We start from the raw sequence: 20,240 nt of genomic DNA, 5'->3' as shown, positions 1-20,240 counted from the left end.
TTTTTAAGTCTACAATCCTTCTGTAAGCAGCAGTACATCCAATATTATTTGACTTCCTGTGTCCCTCAATGAACAAGAAATAAAACATGTTGTGTATTTATCCATTTGCCAGTTCTACTTTAATCTAGTTGCTATAGTTTTCCTCCAAAACCATAAAAATGAACCACCTCCAACCAGTTATCTGCAGGAAATTGGGTAAATGTATTCTGGCAAGGCATTGTCCACAGATATAGCTGTCATTTTCCAAGGCTGATCACACATCTGACTAGTTACTTTGGCACAAAAATGACACAACCAATAGCAGCCACTCAGATGTCATCTTTCATTTATGTGTCACTAGAAAAATGACTGCAAGAAAATGAAATAACGAAACCGGGTGTAAATTATCTAGATACAGGTACTTTATTTACAAATATTTAGATTAATAGCATTTTGTTACATTGAGGGAAAAGTACAGCAGTCCAGGTTGTTCCTTTAGTCACAGAAACGAGCAGATGACCTACTGTAACTTAAGGAGACGTGGGGGGGGGGGGGGGGGGGGGGGGGGAGGGGCACGGTCTGTGTCAGAATTCTCAGTGAGTAAGTAATTTGTGGTCCCTGTGCAGTAATGGATAACCCACTAACCTGCCAACTAAAGGTGAACACCTCAAGAAAAATGCAGAAAGAATAACCCAATTTCTATAAAGATTTTTAGTTTCAGATTATACAAGGGTACAAAGGATATGACAACATTCCAGTTTTCTCCTCTCAGCTTGTCTTTAGTAAAGAATTGTGTATAATAGATAAAAATGCCTGGGGGACACAGTTGCCATCCTCGCCTCTGTGCACATAAAGACGGGATGACAGCTGCTTTTTCACTGTATTTGGTCTATTATAAATGGTGAATGTTCATACCATTTGCCAAAACTGTTGTGAAAAGGTGCCGACCGCTGATTATGTCCCACGCCGAAATAAAATGCATGTTTTACGTTTTTAAAAACCATCCCACTGTAGTGTTTAAAAATGCACAAAAAAAAGTTAATCCTAAAAAGCAGCAGAACCGTAATTCAGACTCCAAAAATATTAAGAGAAAATAAAGCATAATAATATGTGCAATAGTTAAACCAGCCTTCTCATTAAATCTCTATACATCGTAAGGCAGGCAATACACAGCTGTTATACGTAAAAGATCGACTCAAACAAAAAAAAAAGTCAGCACACCGCTCATTCCACAATGGGATTTTCTAAAACCGCTTTGTATAAGCCACAGTGCAAAAAAGGTTCAAAAAAGGAGGGCGGAGCCAAGCATTATCTAAAAGTAATTTACACCTACTGCACTATGCGGGGAGGAAGGGAGTCATGTGGTCACATACTGTACAAACTGATAGTTCCCGACACGTATGCCAGGATTAATTAAATGTTTTGTACACAGAATGTATTTTGATGGTTTTTTTTTTTTTGCATTTTTTATTTTATATTTAGGTGTTAAATGTGAGGAGTAAAATTTAGAAAACACGAGAGGAAGCTTATGGGACACGACAGGGGAAAACAAACACCAGAATCATTTTCTTGTAAAATTAAGACAGAACTCAGCGTAGAAACCCTCTTTTCTTCCAAATGAGCAAAAAGAACAATTGAAACAGAAGACAGGTAGAGATTCCCCCCATCGACATTCACAGCCAATGGGCCTATTCTAGAAAAAATGGAAACTAAGACAGACCTGGATGAATCCAGTCCAGCTCCAGCGCTTCTAGAGAAACTCTGGATTGCCAACATCACAAAGACGATTAAGGAGAAGAAAAGTTCTATATTTATACCATGCAGGAAGGATTGGTTCGTGTGTGTTTATTACTTGACTTGCCTTTGATAACCTGGATACATCTAGAGTTAAGTAGCAGTTTAGAATGGTGTTAAATTGTCACCTCAGCGGAGTTCCCCCCCACCCCCTCCCCCCACCTTTTCATGAAACCAGTACGATGTACAGGGCAGCAAAAAAAAATACTGCTCAAGACAGACGAGCAGGGAAGGTCAGAAAGAAGGCGGCCCTCAGAGACAGGTCACTAGCAGCCACAGCCTTCTCTCTGCGGTTGGGGTTCACTGGTTAGGCGGCCTCCTTGAGGTGCTGATGGTTTATGCTGTACACCAGACTCTGCAGCATTCAGGTCTAGGCTTCCATCTTGAATGTTTTGGTAAATTTTCTTGGCGGCTTCCAGAAAGGCGTCTTCCACGTTCTCTCCTCTGCAGCAGGGGAAAAAAATGCAGTCAGTGGTAGAAACTACTGAGGGGTATCAAACTCAAGCCAGTCACATATATGCCCTGTGGTTAACAAGGGACTGTAGTCATTTACCTCTACAGTATTCTATAAAAACAGACACAGGGCTACAAAAGAGGCATTACTGGTTCAGAAAAACACATTTCAGCCATGGACATCTAACTAAGGTTATTGGCCTATCAGTTAAAAGGCAGCAATTGGTATTTCTTCTTTCACTTCTATCAACAGTTTCAGGCTCAATAAAGTTACGGGACAATTTATATGCTCAGTTTAAGGATCTTCCCAATAAGATCTAGCAAAATTTCTATTAAATTCACATTAAGCAGTTTCTAGAGGTTAACTTTGTTTAAATGTTTTCCCTAATCTGTCCAAAATGCATTACTGTCAATGGGAGGAAGCCATGAAGGAACTTGACTTAAAGCAGTAAAGTTTTTTTTTTATTTTTTTATAATGTCTGGCTTAAAAAAAAATTGAAAAAAAAGTTTGGAAATTCTAGCTGTCTTGTCAGAACAAAGTGCCTTCAAAAAGGGACTCCAAATATTGAGGCCAGAGACAGCACAGCAGGCAACCAGTAATTTCAGAAGGTGAGAGTCCATACTTCTCTGTAACGGCAGATAGAAAATACACACCCATTATAAAAATAAGGACACCATTTAAAACAAAAAAAAAAAAAACACTGCATATGTGGGTAAGGAGTGCCTCTAGATAAAAACTGTGCAGCGCTGACCAAAGTTGAATAATGTCCTTACTTTAGGTGTAGATCATTTATTTACTGCGTCAGCGAATAGAAAGCAGGTGGTTTGAATAAAAAAAAAAACATTTTAAATAAAAAAGGAAGCTTGCCCTGTGATGCCAAAGCTAGAAGCCTCTTAGCAATTTAGTAGCAACAAGTCAGGACAGGATAATGCAATCTGACTTTTTCAGTGCTGCTTCAGATCAGTAAATGGCCTACACTTATAGCAAGGGAGTTTTCCAGCTTTGGTTAAAGTTTGTTTTTATTTACAGGCGCCCCTAACCTACATAGGCAGTTTTTTGGTAAACTATGCCTTTAAAAGAGAACACATCACATTCATGATTTATGTACAGAACATTTTATTTTATCTGTAGAAAACTAAATTTTAGGTAGAATTTAGTCTGTGCAATAAAGTTTCATCAGTTACTAGGAATAGCCTTCCTAAAGTGATCTAGCAGAAACATGGGGGCACTCCAGGCTCAGGGTCTTCCCTGCTCACCAGAACCTTCATGACATGGCACCTAATGCTTTGGGGGGGGGGGGGGGGGGCGTATGGGAATGCTCATGGCAAAAATCTACTTTTATATCCCCTCGACTGCTAAAAACTGTTCAGAGGAAGGTAGCATTTCTCCTTTGTCACTTACGTTTTTGCACTTGCTTCCAGAAACAGGAGTCCTGCAGAAGAAAAATGAGACCCACATATTACCAACGTCATATATGAGACATTAAATCTTGAATGCCAAAATGAGAACCTGTAAAAGGTTGTTCAGAGGTGAAATATGAATCACATACCATTCTCCTCAGCAAACTGCTTGGCCTCCTCATATGTGACATCACGCTGGGCCTCCAGGTCTGCCTTATTGCCTATTAGAATGATTACCTGCAGAGGGGAACACAAGACATTACTGAATGGAACCAATATCAGGACACTCAACCTAGACCCAAGCCCGACTTCCAATGTCAAGCAGACTTGACATACAACTTCACCAAGATCCCTTTGCCTAGACCCCGACTAACATCCAAAGCACTGAAACATTAGGCCTAAGCTTGACCTAACAACTGTGACCAGGCTTGATAGCCAACTCCATATACAGACCAGACCTAAAACTAGGACAACTAATCAATTCCAGGCAAGAAATTCAACGTTAGCGGAGCCTAAACCAGCCCTAAAAAAACGATGCGAGACCACGTCTAAATTGTGAGAACTTTGGTACTATGGCTTAATGCCCAAACAGCTTTAAAGACAGCTGACGTGCTAAAATCTTTGTTATCGTCTTGTAATTTTATACAGCAAAAAAAAAAAAAAAAAAAACAGGGACAGGTGACAAGCTAGAAAATTATTTTATGAAGTTTCCCACTCTAGATAATTCATGACAACAAAGGAAATGAATAGAACTTACTGTGTTTGGATTGGTGAGGTTCCGTGCATCAGTCAACCAGCTGCTTAAATGGTTATATGTGCTTCTCCTTAAAGAGAAACAAGAACAGTTTCTGGTGAACGTCTTTCATAACTGAGCTACTAAATGTTCTTTCTCCACACATCAACTGAAGCCCAAATTACAGATCTCCAACCCACTCAGGCTAAAACCATTTTAATGAAGGTGCCTTCTTCCTCATTACAGCTAGCCTACCAACAATTATCACAAACTGGCAGAAAAAAATGCTTTCCTATAAAACTTAACCATTATCCTCTTTGCTTAACTCAAAATCCTGTAACGTTTTTGCTATCAGGTAAAGGCAGTCTTTTTTTAAACCCTTCAGTCCTCAGCGGTTTTAAAATGGCAATGGGGAATGAGGGCATCCAACGCTTTCACAGAGTGCTCCATAGTAAACATTGCACTTCCATGTTGTGTTTACATTTGGGAGTGCGAGGATGTCACCGCACTCCCATTTACTGCTCCATTAGTGGAAGGTCTGCAACAGATTTCCACCAATCAGATCCAGACCCCCCCAAAGAAGAAACTTATATATAAAAAAAAAAAAAAGTGTAAATATAAAAATGATATACATACAGTGGTATGTAACAATCTACACATCCTTGTTTTTTTTTTAACCACACACATATTACACACACAAAAGTTTTAGGCAGGAACGAAATGCTGTAAATTAAGAATGCTTTCAGAAAAATAAATGTCAATCGATTTAAAAACAAAATGCAAAAGTAAATGAAGAGGAATCAATGTTTGGTGCGACTCCCCTTTGCCTTCACAACGGCATCAATTCTTCCATTTACACTTGGCCAATCACTTTGTCTAGGGTCCTCAACATTGCCAGTTTTTTTGAGATTCTTGAAAAGAGCTTGTACAGCACATCTTGAAAACCCAGTCTGCTTGGAAATCTTTGCCTGGGATAGACCTTGCTGATGCAGTATATCCAACTACCTTGCGTCTTGTTGCTGTACTCAGTCTTGCCATGATGTATGGACATGAAACAGTCTTCCACAACCCCACCTTAGTAGCAGAGTATGGCTGTTCCTTATCCAGTTTTAAGCTCCTTAACCACTTCTCTACTTTGGGTGTTTTTCAGATTTGGTGTTTACAAGACTAAAACTGTTTTTTTTGCTAGAAAATTACTTAAAACCCACAAACATTATATATTTATTTTTTTCTAATACCCTAGAGAATAAAATGGCGATCATTGCAATACTTTTTGTCACACCATATTTGCGCAGCGGTCCTACAAGCGCACTTTTTTTGTAAAAAAAAAACACTTTTTTGAATTAAAAAATAAGACAGCAATAAATTTGGCCCAATTTTTTTATATATTGTGAAAGATAATGTTATGCCGAGTAAAATGGTACCCAACATGTCACGCTTACAAATTGCGCCCGCTCGTGGCATGGCGTCAAACTTTTACCCTTAAAAATCTCGATAGGCGACGTTTAAAAAAATTCTATAGGTTGCATTTTTTGAGTTACAGAGTAGGCCTAGGGCTAGAATTATTGCTCTCGCTCTAATGATCGCGGCGATACCTCACTTGTGTCGTTTGAACACCGTTTTCATATGCGGGCGCTACTCGCGTATGCGTTCGCTTCTGCGCACGAGCTCGTCGGGACAGGGCGCTTTAAAAAAAAATTTTTTCTTATTTTTTTTTTTTTTTTTTCTTATTTTTTTACACTGGAAAAATAAATAAATAAAATGATCACTTTTATTCCTATTACAAGGAATGTAAACATCCCTTGTAATAGAAAAAAGCATGACAGGTCCTCTTAAATATGAGATCTGGGGTCAAAAAGACCTCAGATCTCATATTTAGGCTTAAATGCAAAAAAAAAAAAAAAAAATTGAAAATGTTTCTTTAAGAGGCTGGGCGGGACTGACGTTTTGACGTCACTTTCGCCCAGCAGAGCTATGGGGACGGGTGAAGGAGATTTTTCCTTCACTCGCAATCCCGCACAGCTGCCGAACGGTCGCGATCTCCCCCGCCGCTACGGTAAGCGGCGGAGGGCGCGGGAGAGCGGCGGGGGCCCCTCTCCCGCCGCCGATAACTGCGATCTTGCGGCGAATCCGCCGCGGAGACCGCCGTTATCGTGTACCGGACCGCTGACACTAAAGATAGATACCTCGGTTGTGGCAGCAGCTGCTGCCGTTACCGAGATATCTATCTTTAAAGTTAGGCCGTATATAGTCGTACAGCGGTCTGGAAGTGGTTAAACAGCCGTTTCAGTTAATGACTTTCAACCTATATATGAAATCTATCATAAGCACCTGCTTGGTATTAAGTGGTTAATCATACATCCAACTCTAATCCTACAAAATCCCTCACTTTGTGCAAGAAAGAACTGATGCTGGTTTGAAGACAAAAAGGGTAGTCACACCAAATATGTATTTGAAATATATTTTTTTCTTCTGTTCTGTAAATTGATAAACACAAAGATATATTTTTGAAAAGAACTCTTACAGCATTGCATCTGCCTAAAACTTGTGCTTTTTTTTTTATGGTGGTCAAAACCAAACGGATCACCAAAAAAGTATACAATTTAAAAGCATTGTACTGTACTGTATTATCAAAAAAAAACAGTACAGTGGTGTGAAAAGAAAAATGGGGAAAAAAAAAAAAAAAAACATGCACCCCGTATGAAGAGATGGAACTCACTAAATGGAACACAAACTTTTCCAATGTCTGAACCTTCCCTAAAGCCTTGTGCACACGATCCGATTGTTGGCAGGGGATTGTCTGTTGACAGACTGATGTCCTAAAATCTGACCGTTGGTACACTCCTTTTGACAATGGTTATCCAACTTTTGGCCAAATGTTGGATGACAGGCTAGTAAATTTTCGGCAGACAATGGTTTGTTGTCAGATTTTTGTATGGTCAGCACACAAAGTAGAAAGCACAAACACGCACACTCTAGGAATCAAAAATTAGCAGAAGGGGCCCAATGGGTGGCGTTTAAGAGCTGAAATTCCTCGTAGTACATCACTATGTTTGTTGCATAACAATTGTGTACCGTTAATATGCCAGATCCTGGCACACACCCTTAAGACAAAAACCAGATGCTCGGTTGGCCAACAATCGGATCGTGTGTACGAGGCTTTAGTCTTCTACATTTGATATTTTATAAATAACCATCTATAATGGCCTTTGAGTAATTCGTTTTCCAACCAGAAACATTTGAGTCCTGAGCGGTGTAATTTTAGTACTGCCATTTTTACCAATTTTTTTATTTTAGGTGGACTATGCCTTGAGGACCATGGGCTCCTGATTGTCAAATCCACAATTTAGATGCAATATAAACCTGATAATTCATATATTACAATTATCTGATAGCAGTACAACAGGTCAAGAAACAACATTCCATGAAACATGTTAGAATAAAACCTTACCTAGTTATATCATAGACCATTAGTGCCCCCGCAGCCCCTCGGTAGTAGCTTCTAGTGACAGCTCGGAAACGCTCCTGTCCTGCTGTATCCCAAATCTGCAATTTAATTTTCTGGCCACTAACTTCAATTATCCGGGTACCGAATTCCACACCAATTGTATGAGGACAATCTGCCATAACTGAGGAGAAAAGAGAGCGGGTTACATCACCCTACCACCAAATCTCACAAAGATTGGAGGGTCCATCCTGACCCAATTATAATACAGAAAAGCACAACATCCTAACTGAACCCAGAACTTGACAATTGACTGATGTGACCCAGCAATGATACAATAATGGATTGTTGTACTTTAAATCCATTTTTTGGAGTTCACCGATAGACAGAGGAATATATTGACTGATAGGTTAGGCTCTATTCAAATCAGATGCAGTGGGACTGCGCTAGGTGGTTATTCCAGCAAAATGCCTTGCGTCTCCTGTGTGCCCGATCACACCACTGTGTTGTGGTGGTGAGTGCCACGATCTGCTGAAAAAATGTGTGCACTACTTTTTAGCTCTCCGCAATGCGAGGCAGCAAATTGAACTTTGTGAAAATGTCTGTGGAAGAAGAAAAGAAAAGAAAAAAAAAAAAAACGAACGAACGTTACATAGGTGAGGTTGAAAAAAAACACAAGTCCAACCCATGTGTGTGATTATATGTCAGTATTACATTGTATAGTGCTGTATGTTGTGGTCGTTTATCTAATAGTTTTTTTAAACCATCAATGCTCCCCGCTGAGACCACCGCCTGTGGAAGGGAATTCCACATCCTTGTCGCTCTTACAGTAAAGAACCCTCTACGTAGTTTAAAGGTTAAACCTCTTTTCTTCTAATCTTAATGAGTGGCCACGTACATGGATCCTTGACACAGAAGATCAGGACGATCTGGAAGAGACCACCAAGTGTGAGCCAGAAGTTTGACTAGGTCCGAGTACCACAAACACCTAGGCCAGTCTGGCACAATGAGGTTCACCAGAACACCCTCCCTCTTGATCCTGAAGAGCAGAAGAAGTTATGGAAGGAACGATCAGACTGCACTGATCCCATGGAGCCACCATTTTGCTATTAAACCTGGAGGCTAGAAGGTTCACATCAAGTGTCTCCCACCTTTAACACAAGTCCAGGAACACCCCTGGCTATAGAGACCATCATCCCATATCTATTCTGATGGGGGAATAGAAGATTGGAGTCCAGCTGAGGATGCCGTCAGAAAGATATAGTATGGCTAGGGTACAATCGAAAAAGACAAGAGATGTTGAGGCTTGAGATTGCAGAAACGTTTAAAAAAAAAAAAAAACACACGTGCAATCAAATAAAAACCCCCTTTCCTGTTCTTCTAGTGGTACTGGAACCTGTACCTTCTGATCTACCAAGTTTCTCATCAGTAGACAGAGAGCTCTGGTTTTCTAAGGGCAGGTCTGTCACTAGGAAATCCTGGAGGGTGGACCACAGTCAAATTCCAAGCTGTATTTCTTTTCAACAAGCCCAAGAATGAACCAGTTGTAGGTGATCAATTCCTATTATGGAAGGAAACTCATCTTCCTCCCACTGAGGACATTGTGTCACTGCTAGTTGGAGAGAGTGTAAGGAGGGTTAAAGTTCAAATCCCCTTTTCCCTTCCCCCTATGGTTTGCCCCAATGCTTCTTTGGTCTGATTTTTGTCATCTTGACTGAATCCTTGGGCCATGAAAAAAACATCTGTTCATTGATTTCTTTAACCTAGAAATGCCTTTTTTTATTCTGCACACTTAAGAGCAACTTCAAGCTCTGGACCAAAGACATCTCTTGAAAATTTTTAAATTTAAAAACAGATTTGCAGAGTCCTGGTTTTAGTAACAGCAAGTCTGGACATTCTAGAATATTGGTTGTCATGGGTATAGGCCTCACTAGATGAATCCGACTGCGACGATGTAGGTTTACCAAAATCTTCTCCCACTACCATTTTTTTCTGTGCAATTTCGCTTACAACACATGGCACCACAGCGGTCAGGAACATAATAAAGGCTTGGATATGGGCAACAGAAGAGGGGCTTTACCCGTCTGCTAGAAGAAACCCAAAGATGTGGAAGGTGGAAGCTGGTATGGAGTGTGGAAGCCAACTGCTCCTTTACCAAGGACACAAGCTTGCTGCAGGACATTGCATATACCTCCTTAAAGGGGGTTGTACTCCTTTACCTTAGTGCAGTCCTCCTTCACTTACCTCATCCTTTCATTTTGCTTTTAAATATCCTTATTTCTTCTGAGAAATCCTCACTTCCTGTTCTTCTGTCTGTAACTACACACCGTAACGGGAGGCTTTCTCCCTGGTGTGGAGTAAGCCTGTTGAGTTGGCGAGCAGGAGTGTCAGGATGCCCACTAACACACAGCTCCTTTCTGCAAAGTAGAGAGCGTCCTGACCCTCCAGCTCGTCCCCTCAAGAGGCTTTCTCCACACCAGGAAGAAAGCCTCGCATTACTGTGTGGAGTTAGACAGAAAAACAGGAAGTGAAGATTTCTCAGAAGAAATAAGGACATTTAAAAGCAAAATCGAAGGATGAGGTAAGTAAAGGAGGAGGACTGCACTAAGGTAAAGGAAGCTATTTAGGGATTTTTTTTTTTTACCTTTACAACCCCTTTAAGCAAACCTTGAATACATGACCTGCATAAATGCCTAGACCAGGAAGAGTCTAAAACTTGCAGCCACAGACTGCACACTTCTTATGAGCATTTCCAACAAGCTTTTCAGGAACCTTGGCCTACAAAATTCAGTAAAAAAAAAAAGCAGCCAAGCTCTTGCTTTCAGCCCCTAAACACTGCACCCCATGCAGAGACACTTCTAGTGCACCATCATAAGTACAACACCAACGGGATAGCGGTGAAACAAAATAAAAAATACAGGCATAAGCAAGCAAGCAGATACTGCCACCTCAAGCTTACCTGGAAATTGCTGGTGCCAGCAGTGCCTGAATCTGCCAGAACCAGGAGAGTGGAAGGATCCATGCATGAAGGTAAATTGTCAACACTGACTGCTCACAACAGTCCACCCAATGGATGACATCAGCACTCAGTCCTTCAGTATTAACCCCTTCTCACAGTAAAACAACAGAAAACAGATTGTAAATGGTGCCCAGCAAACCATGGAGTTATTGAGCTGCAGGTACTTTGGTAACGCGGTCTACTCACAATGTGAGTATTCAGAAACAGGGTCCCACCTATGGAACTGTAAATCACTCTGGCTAACCAACCAGTACAATGGGAATAATCAAAAAGCAGAGCTACCTTGTAGATGGTGTTTTTTTAAATATATTTATATATTTTTCTGGGGAGAAGGTCACCAAATCCAAGATCTATCTCACTTGATGTAATAGGCATGAGAAAGTTCACCTTACAATAAGATCAGACAAAAAAAAAAAAAAAGAAAAAGAAAAAAAGGGAGGCAGTCAAGAGTCAAAACTGTTCACTCCAGCAGGTTTCAACACAGCCTCCAAAGCTGTTGCTGAGGATGCATTGATCCAGATAGCCGTTATGTAGAGGCTAGATGAAGCAGTGACCAATCATCCTGTAGGCAGCAGTCTAACCCATCAGTCAATATATTCCTGTGTCCCTCAATGAACAAGAAAGAAAAGGCTTTTTAGCTCAGTAAGGTCAAGCTGACTGACTTGCATTGGCCACATATGAGACCTGTTCATGTTAACTCTGTAACCGTAAGCAATTTTCAACAATCAGCCCAAACAAAGGATAAGGCTGCATTCACACCTAAGCGACAAAACGCCCGACGCGGGACGCTTCTGTCGCTAGAGGGGAGAATTCCCATTGCCGTCTATGGAGATGGTTCACATCTCATAGACGCGCAACGCCTGTCGCCTGAAAAAAAGTCCCGGACCCTTTTTTTCACGCGACAGGCGCGTTTTCCCATAGACAGCAATGGGAATACTTTAGAAAAAAAAAAAAAAAGATACATTTGTAATCGCGGCAAATCTGCCGCTACACGCGTACGCGGCTGTCGCTTAGGTGTGAATGCAGCCTAAGATAGACCATAGCGTGATACTGCGATACTCTTGGTTTAATAAACAATATAATTGCACTTACAATTTCGAATAAAAAAAAAACCACACGCATAAAATTAAGAAGCCAGCCGGCTACAATACATGCTCCCGCCATCCTCAACGAGACGGCGCGGTGATGACAGCGCTTTCCCCCACCCCTATTTCTGCGTTTTTTCGCAAAGCAAAGGCCCGGGCTAAAGCCATCTGTTCACTGGCCTTGCTATCTGGAAATCATGTGATCTGTGAGGTGGCGGTGCACGTGTCTGATTCAGTCACTGGGTGTCCTTATTGAATAAATTCAACTACCTGTGCAACTACTGGAACAATCCTATGCCCTGCAACTATTTATATGGACTGTAATTGGCGCAAATTCTCTCCTTCCCATTATATTTTTTGTTATATCCCACATTTAATTGCTGCTTTTGGACTGGTTCATCTACATTTTTTATTTTTGTTTCCATTAGCGCAGTTTTTCCCCCTTTATAGAATCGTTTACCGGCTCTTTAACCACTTAAAGGACCCATTCACGCCGATATACGTCAGCAGAAGGGCACAAGCACGTGCCTGTACGTCCTCTTTAAGAGCCCAGCCACGGGACCTGATCGCCGCCGGTGTCCCGCGATCGGTCACAGGAGCTGAAGAACGAGGAGAGATGTGTGTAAACACACCTTCCCCGTTCTTCATTGTGGCAATGTCAGTGATCGTCTGTTCCCTTATATAGGGAAAGTCGATCTTTGACGTCACAGCCTTGTCCCCCTACAGTTAGAAAAACATATGAGGTCACACTTAACCCCTACAGCGCCACCTAGTGGTTAACTCCTAAACTGCAATTGTCATCACAGTAATCAGTGCATTTTTAAAGCACTTTTCGCTGTGAAAATGACAATGGTCCCAAAAATGTGTCAAAATTGTCCGATGTGTCAGCCATAATGTCGCAGTCACAAAAAAAAAAAAAAAAAAAAAAAAACGCTCTGTTCTAGACATTGCTGCATGCATGACAGCTTTGGTTGTGGCTGCACGTTCACATCAGTTATAGCACCAAGCATTGGCGAGAAGAGCTGCAGCAGATGCATCAGGGACAGAAACACTTACATTTCTTTTCGGTGAACTGATGCAGCAAGCAAGATTTTCCCACTCCCATGTCACCTGCAAGAGAAAAGACCTGTTTACTGGAGACAGGCAACGCAAGAGATAAACAATACAAATCCATGTAAATAATACATGAAGGTTACAATATCGGTAATTACACCATCTTGTCCAGCTAGCAGTTTACAGGCTATGTGCATGCTGACCGTTAATAGTGCACAACAGTCCTGTATTAAAACGTCTGCAGGAAATTTGGTTTTATGACTTACCTGAAAATCCTTTTTATTGGGTACAGTACACAGGCTCCTTTAAGTCTTAACCATGGCAGTTATACGCAGCCACCTTCAGTTGACTGGACATTAGCAAAGAGAAGGATTTTATAGGCAAGTCAAAAATCCTTATTTCTTAATTGTAGAGTACAGGAAACAGGCTTCTTTGGCATGTAATTAAATCTAGACTATGAAAAACTCACTACATGCTGTATAAAAAAGTATGCAAACTCGCAAAGCCACTAGAGTGAATTATACCTTGTTGATCCTGCCTTCAGCTGTCCCTACCCATCTTGTGTGTCCTCACTGCAGCATGAGATTGTGTAGACCAGCTGGTGTGCTCTGCGGAGCATGCTCCATTTCAGTTCCCTTCTAAGCTCTTTATTTCCTTTTTTTTTCTCCTCATCTGTGCAGCCTCACATACACACAGTGGTAATTGACACTTCCCTCCCTCCTCCTTCCCCATGTCCTACTATTGCTAAAAACACTATAGAGTGAGATATAGTATGCCGATTGATTACATTCATCAAGGAACTCACAAAAAAAAGCTTAATTTAATATAAATCAGTATTAATGTGGCTGTAAAGGTTTGTTTTATATTTTCTAAATTGGTTCCTTTACGCTAGTGCATTGTTCAATTACCTTTTCCTTGGATTTCCTTTCTAAATGTTTTTTTTTCTCCTTTGTCTGAATTTCTCACTTCCTGTTTCTCCTCAGTAAGCTTGCCCCAATCATCCGAGCCATTCTGGCTGGGAGTTAGTCAGCCAGAACAACTTACCGAGGAGGAACAGGAAGTGAGAAATTCAGACAAAAGGAAGAAAAACATTTAGAAGGGAAATAGAAGGAAAAAAAGTAAGTGAACCAACAATGCACTCTTAAAGGAACCTATTTAGAAAATAAAAAAACATTTACAACCCCTTTAAAGTCTTGGGTGCAGATGCTGTCTAAACAAAATGAAAGCTGGTATCATTCATTTTTTTTTTTTTTTTTTAAATACATTTTTATTAAGAGTATTTACTTAACAATACAGATCAACTTTGTCAAGTTAGCCATTTGTAATTATTATTATTAAAGATTAATCTTATAAAAATTCAGTACTGGATAGCCGAGACCAGCCTACCCCAATTGGGTTCAAACTGTAGGCATGGATAGGCTACCACCTGAGTTAATTAGTTGAATATATAAAACTATAAAGAAAACAAAAATTTTATATAAACTTGACCCCCTACACCCCTCCGGGTGGACCTTTGCTCCCTTGTTCGGGGTTTCGTGAGTGGGTCAGTCCCTCTCCCCTTCGGAGGATCCCCAATAGATATATGAAATGGTTCTTTGCATTTTGCAATACTGGAATAGATGCCTTGCTGCTGTTTGCTTACTTCTGTATACGCATTGTGAAATTATTAGCCTTGTGAAATGCACTGTACATGTCAATGTTTATGATTATCTCTATATGTTCAATAAAACATTTTGGAAAAAAAAAAAAATAAACTTGCTACACATTAATAAAGTAGGTCCAGGACAATATATTTTATCTGGGGTAAACATATATATGACTTCAACATACCGTATTCATCGGCGTATAAAACACGCACCCTAACTTTGAGGAAAGTTTCAGAAAGAAAAAAAATATATAAAAATTCCACAGCCCCTTGTGTATAACACGCAGGCACAGTTTACCGTCTATTTTCAGGGTAAAAAAAAATATATATATCAGTTGCTGCCACAACCAAGATATCCATCTCTTCAGGCGCTGGTCCTGTAAACCATAACGGTGGTCTCCGCTGCGGAGCCGATCGGGTCCTTCTTCCTGCTTGCCATGTATACGAGTGAGGGCAAGATGGCCCCCACCCATCTCCATAGCAGGGCGGAAGCTGCGTCAAAATGTCACTTCCGCCCATATGTCTTAAAGGGCCAATTTATTTTTGTAATTTTTTCAAATGACAATTTTTTTTTTTTATTGCATTTTTGCCCAAATATGAGATCTGAGGTCTTTTTGACCCCAGATCTCATATTTAAGAGGACCTGTCATGCTTTTTTCTATTACAAGGGAGGTTTACAACCCACATATGAAAACGGTGTTAAAGCCACATGTGAGGTATCACCGCGATCGTTAGTGCAAGAGCAATATTTCTAGCCTTAGACCTCCTCTGTAACTTAAACCATGCAACCTGTACAATATTTTAAACGTCACCTATAGAGATTAATTGTTAAAGTTTGACGCTATTCCACGAGCGGGCACAATTTTGAAGCGTGACATGTTGGGTATCAATTTACTCGGCATAACATTATCTTCCACAAAATAAAAAAAAATTGGAATAACTTCACTTTTGTCTTATTTTTTTTATTTAAAAAGTGATTCCCCCCCCCCCCCCCCCAAAAAAAATGCGCTTGCAAGACCGCATACGGTCACACCTACGGTGTGACAATAAGTCGGAACTGCCGCTTTGATCGTTCTTATGGTGTTCAGAATGGCCGGCAGAAGAGAAGGATATCTGAATGATGTCCGTAGCTGCAGGCATCATTCAGACATCCCAGGCATCATTCAGACATCCCCCCCTAAAGTCCAGGATGTCATATGACGTCCTACAGTAGGGAAGTGGTTGAAGGATTAAAATAAAAAAAAATACAGTGGAATGATATATATCTGATGTGAATGAATGATGACAATTAACATTTCTCAGTTTAGTATCACTTTAAGTGTTAACCATGGAATGTCCCCGAGCAATAAAAGTGAAGGGTGAGCAACACAGGGGCCTGAGCGTTCACCTGGTAAAACGTCACAAATGTGTACACCGAATACCAAGCCTTGCAATCTGAGAACCATTGCCTGCCACTAAAAAGCCCAATAGGCACCGACTGATGCAATTGAATAAGCCTCAACAGGGATAAGGCATAAGCTTTAGTGAAAACCTGCCTAAACCTCTGAGAAATAGTAGGAAGATAGGTGGGGTGCCATTTGTAGGAGCCTGCAGCAGGACAAACATATCTGATTGATGGATAGAAGCAATGGCCAAGAGATAAACCACCACTGCCTGCACCAAATCTAAAAAGTGGATAGAAATCTCTTTGGGATCCTTAGCAGCAGGACAGAGAAGGTAGGACAATGTCCCGATTAACATGAAAGAAAGCACCTTGGTAAAAAAAGAGGAGACCTGAGCCCTCAGAACCACTGTGTCCCTAGTAAGAACAAGGTGTGTTTCTTTTTTACATAAAAGATTAGATACACCAAATCTGAGACCCAAGAGCACCAATTCAGAAGCTGCGAGCAAGATGGGTTAAGAAAGCGATCTTTCAATGTAAAGATCAGCCAGGAATCTGCTTACTTGTCCATGTAACGCTAGCAACCATATGCCAGCAACCTGCTCTCAGTACAGAGAGGTCATTCTTCACCTAAGGACACTAGCCAAAACAAAAAAAACAGGATTGCTGAAGTGGAAGGGGTTATGTGGGCTGCGCTACATTTCTGTTTACCAGTGTCCAATCATCTGAAGGTGGCTGCATATAACACAAAGTGGTTTTAAAGGCTCAAAGTTTCATACCTTTATGCATGAAGGTAAAAAAAAAAAAAAAAAAAAAAAAAAAAAAAAAACTGCAGCGGGCCCCCCCAGCTCAGAGAATACTCACCTGAGCTCCCACTCGATCCAGTGATGTGCATGAGAGCTGAGCTTATCCCGAGTCTCTCATTCCTCATTGGCTGAGACAGCAGCCAGGGAACGGAGGACAGGGCCGAGTTGCAGGGCTCTGCGTGTAATATGGACACAGAGAGGGACTTGGGAGCGAGCATGCACCAGTGCCTCCAGAGCAAGCAGTTTGCCATTGCTGGCACTGGCTGAAGAGGAGTCAGAAGACAAATGGAGTATCAGGGGTGCTCTGTGCAAAACCACAGCACAGAGCAAGTTATTTTACAAGAACCTTTAATGTCAAAAGGGGAACTTCGGCTTATGCGACACCCCCCCCCCCCCCCACATTTGGCACCTTTCCCTTTCGGGGGGAAGGGGGAGCGAGCCAGGAGACTGGGCTGCAGTAAAGTACATCAGGGTCCCTCCCCTTCTACTGGGCCATCAAAAGAGCGAAGCGTGCTTTGCTCATGCACAGTAGGGACCAGACCGTGAAGCTGAAAGGCTACACTGCAGAGTTCCCTTACCGTCAATGGCTGCGACAGCACCCGACAGCTGATGGAAACATTAGCTGCGGTGCCGACATCACTGGACTTTAGGACATGCAGGTGTCCCAATGTTAAAAGTCAGCAGCTACAGTATACGTGTAGCTGCTGACTTAATTTTTAAAAAGGGGCAGGCGGACCTCAGCTTTAAGACTTTAACCACTTTACAACCGCTGAACGACAAAATATGTCCTCGACTTTGTGCGCGATATCTGAATAATGCCTGTAGCTACAGGCATCATTCAGATATCACCTCCTTCTGCCGGCGATTCTGTGCACAATAAGAACGATCAAAGTGGCAGTTCTGCCGCTTGATCGTTCTTAAAGGCAGCGGGAGGGGACGCCCCCCCCCCCCCCCGCCGCCATCCGGTGCTTCTCCGGGCTCTCCCGTGCCATCGGGGGCCCAGAGAGCGAATCGGCCGGTGCTGGCTGGGGAAGCATAGAGATGACTGGTGACCTGATGGTCACCAGTCATCTCTATGACAGTCAGAGGCCCGGGCGCGATGTTATGACGTCACGCCCGGTACCCGGAAGTAAACAAAGCCGCAATCGCGGCTGTCGGTGTGAGATCATAGAATGTTTTTTCATGCTTGTAAGCCTGGAGGAGAGATGTGGGGTCTTATTGACCCCACATCTCTCCATAAAGAGGACCTGTCACACTGATTCCTATTACAAGGGATGTTTACATTCCTTGTAATAGGAATAAAAGTGATCAAAAAAAGAAAAAAGTGTAGAAATAAAAAAATAAAAATTATTTTACTTAACGCCCCTATCCCGGGTAGCTCACGTGCAGAAGCGAACACGCATGCAAGTCCCGCCCACATATGTATAGCCGTTCAAACCCCACATGTGAGGTATCGTCGCATGCGTTAGTGCAACAATTCTAGCACTAGACCTTCTCTGAAACGCGAAAATAGTAACCTGTAAAAAAATGTAAAGCGTCGCCTATGGAGATTTTTAAGTACCGAAGTTTGGCGCCATTCCATGAGTGTGTGCAATTTTAAAGCGTGACATGTTAGGTATCTATTTACTCTGCGTAACATCATCTTTCACATTATAAAAAAATGGGCTAACTTTACTGTTTTGTTATTTTTTAATTCATGAAACAGGTTTTTTTTCCCCCAAAAAAATGTGTTTGAAAAATTATTGCGCAAATACCGTGCGAGAAAATAAAAATAAAAATTACACCCTGAACATGGGTGAAACATGTTACAAAAGGTGAACATGTAACAGGTTACAAATGCACCAGCCCCAGTCTGACAGCTAGCGAGGGATCTTCTCCACCTGCATGGCCACGTTATCCATTTACAATGTCCTGCGGAGCCTATTGCGGCTGTTGGCTTGTAGTTTTTAATGAACTACCATGGCACTGTTGAGCGCTGTGGTAGTTAATCAAGTCTTCCTGTCAGTGTAACTGCCTGGCTGTATTGGAGGTAGTCTGCAGGACCGTAGCATTACACCCATGATCTGCTGATCGTGGATGGAATACTTTACAGGTCCATTACAAATAGATTTAAAAAAAAAAAAATTGCACATTTTACCTTGAACTTATCCTTTGAGGAGCCTGTGTGATGAACTGTATGATTAAAATATAAAACCTAACCAACCAGAATCCAGGCTCAGGTTAAAAAAAAAAAAAAAAATTTGGGTCATTCTGCATCATCATCATTTTCCTGTCCTCCTGGCTTTAGAGTTAACTTGACAGACACTTTTTGCTGGAGGTGCATTAAAAAAAGTTGAGTAAAAGTAAACGTGGGAGAGTTTAGTGATCTTGTTACTACAAAACTAAAAAAGTGTGGACAACACAAAACAAAAAATGCTTTTCCTTCCTACAACTTGTAGGTCAGTGGACACCATGTTTCAAAACTCTCTGAAATGAGGACCGACTGTGATCCTACAGAAGCCAATCAGTACAACCTGCTCTCCCAGGCCTCACTAATTGACAAGCTCCATCACACACATTCCTCCAGTGATTTCTACTGTTCTCTCAGAGTCACTTTACTGCAGTTAGATTGACTTACCAATGATGATGTATTTGAAGATATACGAGTAATTGTAAGGTGCGGTGGCCATGATGGCGCTGTAGAAAAGAGAAGGAAACGTTATTAGCCAGTAGGAGCATTCACTCATCTATGATGACAGTACTAGACTGAACAAGTAGTATAAAAACAATAAGCCAAATCTTACCAAAGCTGGGCTGAATAATGGAACCCAAATGCTTCTAAATCATTCCAACCAACTCACAGATTGGCTCTCAGCTCAACCTCCACAAGATGGCTGGGGCCTGTGTAACTATGAGCATTTATCCGAGATCAGTTCGGGGAAATGCTGCCTTATACACCGATCAGCCATAACATTATGACCACTGACAGGTAAAGTGAATAAGATTATCTCATTACAATGGCATCTGAAAATGGGAGGAATATATTAGGAAAGTGAACATGTTGTCCCTGAAGTTGATGTGTTAAAAGCAGAAAAGCTGGGTAAAGCCTAAGGATTTTCTTGACTGACAAGAGCCAAAATGTAATAGCTGGCTGACTGGTTCAGGGCAATTCCAAAGCTGCAGCTTTTGTGTGATGTTCCCAATGTGTAGTGGTCAGGACCTACCAAAAGTGGTCCAAAAAAGAAAAACACGTAGGAATAATGATTCTTGCTTAGATTACCGTGGATAATGATTGGAGAGTCATTTTGTTTGTTCGGCATGCCTTTTTTCCACTAATGGATGATACACACTGCGGAGGATATATGTTCTAGGTCAGTGATGACAAACCTTGGCACCCCAGATGTTTTGGAACTACATTTCCCATGATGCTCATGCACTCTGCAGTAAAGTTTAGCATCATGGGAAAT

At 41.4% G+C, this 20,240-nt stretch overlaps 1 protein-coding gene across 1 annotated transcript in view; it reads right to left on the bottom strand.

Annotated features, from left to right (window-relative positions):
- Window positions 1-379: 379 nt before the first annotated feature.
- The window catches only part of RAB14 (RAB14, member RAS oncogene family), a 50,742-nt gene continuing 30,881 nt past the window's right edge, over window positions 380-20,240 (bottom strand). The window contains exons 3-9 of the mRNA XM_040324043.1: window positions 19,412-19,470; window positions 12,966-13,019; window positions 7,812-7,989; window positions 4,385-4,451; window positions 3,777-3,864; window positions 3,629-3,659; window positions 380-2,217 (exon numbers count right to left, since the gene is read on the bottom strand). Coding sequence (XP_040179977.1) covers window positions 2,040-2,217; window positions 3,629-3,659; window positions 3,777-3,864; window positions 4,385-4,451; window positions 7,812-7,989; window positions 12,966-13,019; window positions 19,412-19,463 — 648 coding nt within the window. The 5' untranslated portion in view covers window positions 19,464-19,470 and the 3' untranslated portion in view covers window positions 380-2,039. The remainder of the gene's footprint in view (window positions 2,218-3,628; window positions 3,660-3,776; window positions 3,865-4,384; window positions 4,452-7,811; window positions 7,990-12,965; window positions 13,020-19,411; window positions 19,471-20,240) is intronic.

Source organism: Rana temporaria, chromosome 9 (genome assembly GCF_905171775.1).
Source record: "Rana temporaria chromosome 9, aRanTem1.1, whole genome shotgun sequence".
Classification (NCBI taxonomy): Eukaryota; Metazoa; Chordata; class Amphibia; order Anura; family Ranidae; genus Rana; species Rana temporaria.
The sequence above is the reverse complement of the archived record's forward strand: the minus strand, read 5'-3'. Positions and strand labels throughout refer to the sequence as shown.